Source organism: Mirounga leonina, unplaced genomic scaffold, assembly GCF_011800145.1.
Source record: "Mirounga leonina isolate KUSES-001 unplaced genomic scaffold, KU_Mleo_1.0 Mir_92, whole genome shotgun sequence".
Lineage (NCBI taxonomy): Eukaryota > Metazoa > Chordata > Mammalia > Carnivora > Phocidae > Mirounga > Mirounga leonina.
This window is the reverse complement of record NW_023270852.1, coordinates 23,771,317-23,782,108: the sequence shown is the minus strand read 5'-3', so window position 1 is coordinate 23,782,108 and position 10,792 is coordinate 23,771,317. Positions and strand designations below refer to the sequence as shown.

Here is a 10,792-nt window from a genome sequence, read left to right as displayed (position 1 = left end):
TGCCTTTGCTGCATCCCAAAGATTTTGAACAGTTGTGTTTTCATTTTCATTGGTTTCCATGAATTTTTTAATTCTTCTTTAATTTCCTGGTTGACCCATTCATTCTTTAGTAGGATGCTCTTTAGCCTCCATGTATTTGAGTTCTTTCCAACTTTCCTCCTGTGATTCAGTTCTAGTTTCAAAGCATTGTGGTCTGAAAATAGGCAGGGAATGATCCCAATCTTTTGGTACTGGTTGAGACCTGATTGGTGACCTAGCTTGTGATCTGTTCTGGAGAATGTTCCATGGGCACTAGAGAAGAATGTGTATTCTGTTGCTTTGGGACGGAATGCTCTGAATATGTCTGTGAAGTCCATTTGGTCCAGTGTGTCCTTTAAAGTCTTTATTTCCTTGTTGATCTTTTGCTTAGATGATCTGTCCATTTCAGTGAGGGGGGTGTTAAAGTCCCCCACTATTATTGTATTGTTGTTGATGTGTTTCTTTGCTTTTGTTATTAATTGGCTTCTATAATTGGCTGCTCCCATGTTAGGGGCATAGATATTTACAATTGTTAGATCTTCTTGTTGGATAGACCCTTGAAGTAGGATATAGTGTCCTTCCTCCTCTCTTATTACAGTCTTTGGTTTAAAATCTAAGTTGTCTGATATAAGGATTGCCACCCCAGCTTTCTTTTGGTGTCCATTGGCATGGTAAATGGTTTTCCAACCCCTCACTTTCAATCTGGGGTGTCTTTGGGTCTAAAATGAGTTTCTTGCTGACAGTATATCAATGTGTCTTGTTTTTTAATCCAGTCTGATAGCCTGTGTCTTTTGATTGGGGCATTTAGCCCATTTACATTCAGGGTAACTATTGAAAGATATCAATTTAGTGCCATTGTATTGCCTGTAAGGTGACTGTTACTGTATATTGTCTGTTTTCCTTTCTGGTCTATGTTACTTTTAGGGTCTCTCTTTGTTTGGAGCACCCCTTTCAAGATTTCTTGTAGGGCTGGTTTCATGTTTGCAAATTCCTTTAGTTTTTGTTTGTCCTGGAAGCTTTTTATCTCTCCTTCTATTTTCAATGACAGCCTAGATGGATATAGTATTCTTGGCTGCATATTTTTCTCATTTAGTGCTCTGAAGATATCATGCCAGTCCTTTCTGGCCTGCCAGGTCTCTGTGGATAGGTCTGTTGCCAATCTAATGTTTCTACCATTGTAGTTTACAGACCTCTTGTCTCGAGCTGTTTTGAGGATTTTCTCTTTGTCTCTGAGACTCGTAAGTTTTACTATTAGATGTTGGGATGTTGCCCTATTTTTATTGATTTTGCGGGGGGTTCTCTGTGCCTCCTGGATTTTGATGCCTGTTTCCTTCCCCAAATTAGGGAAGTTCTCTGCTATAATTTGCTCCAATATACCTTCTGCCTCTCTCTCTCTTTCTTCTTCTGGGATCCCAATTATTCTAATATTGTTTCACATTATGGTATCACTTCTCTCTCGAATTCTGCCCTCATGATCCAGTAGTTGTTTATCTCTCTTTTTCTCAGCTTCTTTATTTTTCATCATTTGGTCTTCTATATCACTGATTCTCTCTTCTGCCTCATTTATCCTAGCAGTTAGAGCCTCTATTTTTTTATTGCACATCATTAATAGCCCTTTTGATTTTGACTTCATTAGATTTTAGTTCCTTTATTTCTCCAGGAAGCGTTTCTCTAATATCTTCCATGCTTTTTTCAAGCCCAGCTAGTATCTTTAAAAGTGTCATTCTGAACTCTAGTTCCAACATCTTACTAATGTCCTTGTTGATTAGGTCCCTGGCAGTCGGTACTGCCTCTTGTTCTTTTTGTTGAGGTGATTTTTTCCATCTTGTCATTTTGTCCAGGGGAGAATAGATGAATGAGAGAACAAAATGCTAACAGGGTAACAACGACTCCAGAAAAATATACACTAAACAAATCAGAAGAGACCTGAAACTGGGAGAAAAGAAAGGGAAAGAAAGAAAAAAGAGAAAAAAAAGAGAAAGTAAAATATAAAAACAAAAAAACAACAGCAACTAAAAAAGAATATGATCAAATATGATCAGGTTGGTGCATAGATCAGTGCCATACACTAGATTTTGGGTGTATTTTGGTCTGTAAGAAGAAAGTGCGTTCCAAAATTTTAAAGAAAGAACAACTTACATATGTACAAAAATAAGGGTTGATATGATGAAGGGATGGAATATGACTGTAAAGATGAAAATTATAAAAGATTTTATAAAAGGAATTGATAAGATAAGAAGCTGGTTGAAAAAAGAAAGAAGAGGATTAAAAAAAAAAAAAAAAAACAGGGAGAGAATGTGATCAGGCAGGAGACTAGAACAAAGCCATACACTAGAGATTTAGAGTATATTTTGGTCTGTTAGAAGAAACTGTATCCCAAAATTTTAAAGAGAGAACAACTTATATATACATACATATATATATATATATATGTATGTATGTGTATATATATATATATATATATATATATATATATATATATACACCAAAAATAAGGTTAACTACTATGAAGAGATAGAATATGACTCTAAAAATGAAAAATAAAAAAGATTTTTTAAAATGGGATTGATATGATGTTGGTTGAAAAGGGAAAAAGAAAAATTCAAAAAAAAAAAAAAGTTAAAAAAAAATTAACTTTGAAAGACCAAAGAATCATGGGAAAAAAGCCATGAATTCTATGTGCAGTATTCCCCTAGCGCTGGAGTTCTGCCATTCTCATTGATTGGTACACTTGGTCTTGGCTGGCTGTTCTCACTGATCTTCTGGGGGAGGGGCCTGTTGCCATGGTTCCCAAATGTCTTTGCCATAGGTGGAATTGCCCTGCCCTTGCCGGTCCGTGCTAAGTAATCTGCTCGGGTTTGCTCTCGGGAGCCTTCGTTCCCTGCAAGCTTTTCGTACAGCTTTGGAGGCCGAGAGTGAAAATGGTGGCCTCCCAATCTTCACCCTGGAGGAGCCGAGAACTCAGGGACCCACTCCTCAGTGCACCCCCAGAGAAAAGCAGTCAACCACTCCCATCTCCCCGGTCTCTGGCCACACTCCATGCTCACCCAGCCTGTGACCAAACATTTCTATCTCTGGCACACGACCCCGTGTGGAGTCTCCAAACCCAGCAGATCCCTGTGGTGTGCTCCCACATCACTCCTCCTGGGGGAGGAAGGGGGGGTCTCCCCAGATCTGCCGCTTGTTTGGTCCCTGCTGGAGGAGGGACCTATGACGTGGATCACGGTTTATGGCAACCCCAAGCTGAGAGCCTGCTCCTCGGCTCCGTCTCTGCAGCCAGCTTCCGTGCTCCAATACCTGGGAGCTCTGCCACACTCACGCACCCCCGGTCTTTCTGTGACCCCGAGGTTCCTGAGACCACACTGTCCCAGTGAGGGTTGTACCCCCCGCTTAGCCACTGGAGTGACGTCCCTCAGCAGAGCAGACTTCTTAAAAGTTCCGATTTTGAGCTCTGAGGCTCTAATACTTTCAGGTAGCGGCTGACAGAGGCCCCCTCCCCCGCCGTCTATCTTCCCAAATATCACCTCAGATTCACTTCTCCGCACGTCCTACCTTCCAGAAAGTGGTTGCTTTTCTGTTCAGAGAGTTGCTGCTATTCTTTTCTTCCATCTCCTGTTGAGTTCGTAGGTGTTCAGAGTGGTTTGATCCCTATCTAGCTGAATTCCTGGGACCAGACAAAATCCAGGTCTCCTACTCCTCCACCATTTGCTCCTCCCCCCCCCGTTTTTTTTATTTAAAACAATCCATTCTGAAGAACTCTGTATCAGCATAGGCTTCAGAAAAAGGCCAAACCAGGTTGGAATCATGTCCCTGCCCTCAACACCACTGTGACCTTGTCAGTAAATTTCATCATCTGTAGAATGAGAATCAATGTTTCAGAAATGGTGGGGTTTAAGTACCAGTGAATAAATGAAGTGGCTAGAATGATACAGCACATAGAAAGCCCTCTTAAAATTTCCATTTACATCTTATTCACCTTTCAATACATCCTTGAGCACAGCATCTTTGACTCATCTTTGATCAGTAGCTGCAGCTTTCATATGTACTGTACCCTACAGTTCACACACACACCCAGATGCATTGCCTGTCTGCTTACTCCTCTCATTAACTCTGGGCACACTTTTTCTCTTTTCATGGGAGACTGAGGTTCAAAGAGATGAAGTGACTTGACCATGGTCATGCAGCTGGGATTCCAATCCAAGCATCCTGAAGGCTAGTCCAATGCTGTTTTCACTGCACTAAAGTTGCCTTCTTCCTCCACATGTTCAGGAAAAAACATCTAATTTAGGCTGCACCCTCACCCTCACCCCTGCAATTGACAATTAAGGATTCCACTGTATACAAAAGGAAAAATTTAGTACAATTTGAATAGATACAGCATCCATAACTTTTTTTTAAATGTCAGCCACTCCCTTCTATGGAAAGCAGTGTTTTAAGATATGATTAATATTCTGAGCATAGGGTGATGGTAAACACTATGTGTTTGCATTATCATGAGATGACAAAATTACCCACTCTCAAAGGACCAGCTGCTGTAAGGCGGCTGGCACCCGTGTTGCCTACATTCTCAAAACTATTTTAATTGGTAATTTTTCATGTTTGTTTTTTTTTTTTTTTTTTGTCAGAGAGGAAATGTATGTGTAAACCTATTAAAGCTGTAGCATCTGTTAACATGAAATGACATCATTGAATCTTAATAAGTGAAATGTTTCACCTCAGAATTTTGAAGCTAATTAGGGTTCTCACTGAGACAAGAGTCTCTATAACTCAGCTCCCCAAACAGGTATAGAGAAGTTATGGGGAAAAAATGATAGAAAAATTCTTCCCATACTTTTTGCATAATATTTTCACTACCATGTTATAATTTTGAATTGACGTGCACAATATACACGAAACCGTTCATGACATTTAGATGTTTTGTGATCCCTAAGAGGAGAGTGCCAACTTTTGAAATTGGAAGCCCTAAGGTCATATCCAATTTCTACCCAAATTGCTGACAGCTTCAGACAAAGAACTTGATCACTTGGAACAATTCTCATTTCTGTAATGTGGATAATGTCTTATTCACAAGATTATGGAAAGGATCTAATAGTTAAAATATTATAAATCAAAATTTTCAGTGCTACCAATAACCATTTATTAGGTGCTTATTACATACCAGACTCCTTGCTAAAGACTTACATGTACATTATCTCATTTAATCTTCCCCATAAGTCTTTATTGTAGATATTAATATTGTATCTATTTATAGATGCAGACATAGAGGCTGTTTACCAGCTTAGGAAATGGAAGGCCTAGTAACTGAACTTAGGCTTATTATTTCATTCATTTAACAAATATTTTCTAAAGAGTGGATGTCCTAGGCAAATCAGGCATGGTTGGGAAGAAGGAAATGAGGAATGGAAGGTGAATAAGCAACCAGTCATGTTCACTTTACCCTGTCTAATGTGTGGAGAATGCATTAAAAGTTGACAAGAGAGGATCCCGGGGGAGTAGGTAGAAGCCTGTAGAAATAATCCAGGTGGGAGATGATGTTGACATCAACAAGGGTGGTAGCAGTGCAGATTAAGAAATGTGGATGGATTGCAGATAGATTTTGCAGATAGAGCTGAATGTATGGTGGTGGGATAAGGAAGTCAAGCAAGGGTAACCCCTTATTTCTTACTCTGAGCAACACAGTGAACTCAGATGGGCAATACTAGAGTGGATATTCAAAGTAAAGGAAAGAAATCTTTCTAGTCTCAAACCTCATACTTTTAATCATTATTAAAGTTTTTACTAATTATCATAAATATAAAGAGATTTGAAGTCTATGGCTACATAAATATATATTACCTGGACAGTTTTGTAGAAAAGTCAGATTATCCCTTCCGAAAATGCCAGAAAGGAGAGTTTAGTTACCATAATTATTGGTTTTCAAAGTAAATACCTAAGGCAAAGATTATCTGAGATTTTCTTTGAATTTTGTGAAATCTGAACTTCAATATCTATAATACTGTGATACAAATTTGGGGGGGGAAGAAAAAAAAACACAGGAAGATAGTTTACCAGAAAGCTAATGCATTCATTTTAGATGATTGGGTCACGTATATTTTTTTCTTCTTTCTACATGGTTACATTTTTCAGATTTTCTAAAATGACTATATATTACCTTTATAAGTAGCAAATTAAAAATTCAAAAAAAATTAATCTTTAAGTTTACATTTGTGATGTCTGTATAGTCCATAGTAAGTTCTGAGAACCACTGCAATCATAACCCTCAGTCAACTCAGTTAAAACCAATCAAAATATGGGACGCCTAGGTGGCTCAGTTGGTTAAGCATCTGCCTTTGGCTCAGGTCATGATCCCAGGGTCCTGGGATCGAGTCCCCCATCCCTCATCCTACAGGCTCCTTGCTCAGCAGGGGGCCTGCTTTTCCCTCTGCCTCCCACTCCCCCTGGTTGTGCTTTCTCTCTCTCTCTCTGACAAATAAATAAAATCTTTAAAAAAAAATAATGATGTAACTGACAGCGACCTCAAAATGTGTCGTCATCCTAACCTGCACCATGTACCATGTGCTCCCATGCCAGGGCACTGGGATGCCAGAGGGGCCTGACCAGAGTGCAGTCCTTTTGGATAGGCTGGGAAAGCTGGGGAGTTCAAGGTTTCCTTCTTTGAATTGTTTCTTCCAAACAAAACATTTTAAAATTGCTCATACTCTGCTTTCCTGCTTCTTAAGTTTTGCTAACAGTGATAATATGCTTTAAGAAATCCTCCTTGCCAACCCTCAGTTTTCCTTCTTTCCCTCTCTTCCAGGGTCAATGATTGTATCTTGCGGGTGAACGAGGTCGATGTGTCAGAGGTTTCCCACAGTAAAGCCGTGGAAGCTCTCAAGGAAGCAGGGTCTATCGTTCGTCTGTACGTGCGCAGAAGACGACCCATTCTGGAGACTGTTGTGGAGATCAAACTGTTCAAAGGGCCTAAAGGTAATACAAACATGGATGACTCACAATGAGACACCTGTACAAACCATTTGGCTAAAATGTATGACATAATTCACCGATGATGTACTCTCTCCCTTTATGCTCTGACATTCAGTGCTCACCTAGAGATTTGAAATCATGCAATACTGGTTTTTACAGGTCAAGGAAATCAATACTCTAAATATGAACTCAGAGAAAGAAAGGACAGATTTATATAGAAATGTCCTTATAAGCAATGTTCTTATAAATATAAACCATCTGCATTTTTCTATAAATTTTTAATCTTACTTTATCATCATGACTTGGCTGGCATGTACATTCCTTCTCATTTTTAAGATATAAATGGTGACTCCTCATTTAATAAAAGAGTAATATGAATGATAGTAATTAAACTAGTCTATCCTGAAATAACAGTTATTGTATTTTTATAATACTCTTGTGATTTGTTCTGATTTGTATTACTCTCATGTATTACACCCATCAAGTACTACACAATGTTTTATACTTGCAATAGTAAAAATAAGTTAAAATTTATTTTTTTTTTTAATGCTCACAATCTCTTGAGGTAATTGCAGTTACTCTGGAGAATCACACGAACAGTGAGATGAATTATTACACTAATTTTTAAGAATAGTCATTTGGGGGGCACCTGGGTGGCTCAGTCATTAAGCGTCTGCCTTCAGCTCAGGTCATGATCCCAGGGTCCTGGGATCGAGCCCTGCATCGGGCTCCCTGCTTGGCGGGAATCCTGCTTCTCCCTTTCCCACTCCCCCTGCTTGTGTTCCCTCTCTCGCTGTGTCTCTCTCTGTCAAATAAATAAATAAAATCTTTAAAACAAAAAAGAATAGTCATTTGGGCTCTGCTGTTCAGAATGATGACATTTAATATTAGTACTCTTAGTATTTCTAAGAAATACTCTTAGTATTTCAAATATTTTAGAAAAATTCAATAATTAGCTTAACAATATTTTAAATATTTTTATAAGATTATGACTGGATAGTTACTGTATTCTTTGAGTAAATCATTTCTCTTTTCCTTAAAATCTACTTAATCTCTAATGCTATATGGGATTAAAAAGGAAGTAAGTACTCTGCCTTCTCTAGGAGGTGGTAGTGGCTGGTATTTAAGATCTCAGACCCAAGAGTCAGACAGGATTGAGTTTAAAAGCCTGGTTCAGCCGCTTACCAGAAGAGTGATATTGGTTGGACCAATCCCTAATTATTAAATGGGGATCATAATGGTAGTGTCTGTCCCACAGGGTTTATGAGAATTAAACATTTAACTAAATCTTGCTGGTTGAAAGTGTAGCCTCCAGAGCCAAAGTGCTACTCTGCAGCTCACTAGCTGTTTGACCTTGAGCAAACTGCTTAACCTCTCTGAGCCTTAATTTTCTCATCTACAAAATGCAGATAATAATAGTATTTGCCCCCTAGAAATGTGGGGATTAGATGAGCCAATTCACATAAAGTATTTAGAATAGTGGCTGGCCCAAATTGACTGCCAAACAAATATTACCTATATATACATGTTATTTGTAGTATGTTTTACTACAAATAGTTTCAGCCTTTGTTACAATTGCTTGGTAATGTAATAAAAATATACAAAGATGCCTCATGGGCTAAATTCAAATTCATTAAAATTAGAGAATTAAATCTGGAAAAAAAAAAAAGAAGTATTTGCATACCACAATATCTGGTAGTATGAAAGAAAAGACTTTCTAACCTCTGCATGTTTACTAAAATCATATTTGCAAGGTGCTTTAAAGATAAACAATTTGAGCATCACACTATTTCTATGAAAAATGTGTACTATTTATAAATAACAAATAGGTATTTCTGCAATTCAATTAACAGCAATTATTCAGCACAGCTCTAAAGTGAATACCAGTTTGAAGCACTCAGCAAAAGCATCTATTAGCAGACCTCCTGCCAGCTGAGTCACTGGATGACCTTCAGCTGCTCAGCAGAGCACTTCAAGGTTCTAGGGAATCCATAGCCAAAACTCCTTAATTTTAGCGGGAACAGATTTTGGGGATCTTTGATACCAGGGCCCCCTCTGGCTGTTTTATTTCAGTCTGAACTTTTGTCTCCTTTGAGCAAGGATTAGGACAGGAATTGCCCTAGGACATAAAAAGGGGGAAGTGGGGATAGGTGAGTATAATCCACCAAGAATACCCAGGCAATAACCCAAAAATGCATGGCATACGAATGATAGTATTAGAAGTAACCTCACATCCCAGGAAGCAGGCTCCTGCCACATCCCTGTAGAGGGGTGTGGGCCTGTTGGTCCTGTTGGGATTATGTTGAGTCAGTCAGACATTTTTGTATTGTCACCATCCAGAGGTCACTGATGGGGATTTGTTATTCTATATAAAGTTTATTGATACGCAAGAAAAGAAAAGGTATTTGTCACTGTTTAAATTCCTAATGCCTTTCCCAGTGCCTTAACCACAGGAAGTGCTGAATCAGTAAATTGAATAATTAAATTAGATTCTGCACTAAATATGATGTTACCTTGCAATGTTAACTTCACTTGGCACCTTTTAATTCTTTGTTTGTGAATGACGATATATTTAAAATAAATTTCTTGGGATGCCTGGGTGGCTGAGTTGGTTAAGCGTCTGCCTTCAGCTCAGGTCATGATCCCAGGGTCCTGGGATCGAGTCCCTCATTGGGGTCTTTGCTCAGCGAGGAGCCTGCTTCTCCCTCTGCCTGGCAGCTCCCCCTGCTTGTGCTCGCTTGCTCTCTCTCTCTCTCTGGCAAACAAACAAAAAAGATTAAATAAAATCTTTTTTAAAAATAAATAAAATAATAAATAAATAAAATAAAATAAAATAAATTTCTACCAGTGTTTAGCTCACACCGTGGAAACTCTCATGTACCTGAGATGAAACAGATGTGATTCTGATGGAAGACTCAGAAAGTTCTCATGGTAGAGAAAGACATAAAGTCAACCAACTTTAATGCAAGGCAAAATGAAATCAGCTCTGTGATGGAGCATGTGTCATGATTCATCTTGACACATGCCCACAGGTCCTTATTTTACCCTTTGTTGAGCACGTGGACATTCTCTATAGTCCATCAACTCTTTAGCCAACTGGGCTAACTAGCCTCAATTATGCATGCATAATATAGAACTAACTGGATTTCTTCATCAGTTTAGTCCTTCAATGATTCAAGGAATATTAAGTATTTATTATGTTCCTGGCACAGAGGCTGACAATGGAGATTCAGGAAAAAAGTAGAAATAGTTCTTGCTCAAGAAGTTGATAGCCTGATGTAGAAAATACCTATAATATAAACTGGGAAACATACTAGAATGAATGTAAAAGATTATAATGTGGCCAATCAAATAGAGGGTCAAAGAAGACTTTTTAAAGGAAGTTCCACTTAAGCTAAACCTTGAAGGAAAAATAAAAATAGAAGTTAGCCAGATAAAGAGTGGAGGAGAGCATCCAGACAGAAGTAAAAGCATGTGTGTAGGAAGGCCCTAAAGTAGAAAAGATCTTGATACCTTCTGGGAACTGAAAGAAGTCAATTGTGACAGATGTTTAATGATAGGTTAATGAATGACGTGAAATGATATTGTCAAGGTAAGCGGCGCCAGATCATGCAAAGCCTTGTTGACCATATTTGAAGATTTGTTATTTTATTTCAAGTGCAACAAAAAGTTATTGCAAAATTTTCAGCATGGGAGTGACACGATCAAATTAGTCATTTTCAGAAGATCATTTGGCTGCTGTGAAGAAAATGCATTGAAGGGGCATGAGTGGGAGCAGAGATCAGTTAGGTGTTACTTGCAGAAGGTCAAG

The 10,792-nt window shown here is 38.5% G+C and overlaps 1 protein-coding gene across 1 annotated transcript in view; it reads left to right on the top strand.

Moving 5' to 3' along the window:
• Positions 1-10,792, top strand: part of LOC118004277 (disks large homolog 2) — a 776,050-nt gene that overhangs the window by 203,634 nt on the left and 561,624 nt on the right. Inside the window, exon 5 of the mRNA XM_034995567.1 lies at positions 6,815-6,984. Within this exon, the coding sequence (XP_034851458.1) occupies positions 6,815-6,984 (170 nt within the window). The remainder of the gene's footprint in view (positions 1-6,814; positions 6,985-10,792) is intronic.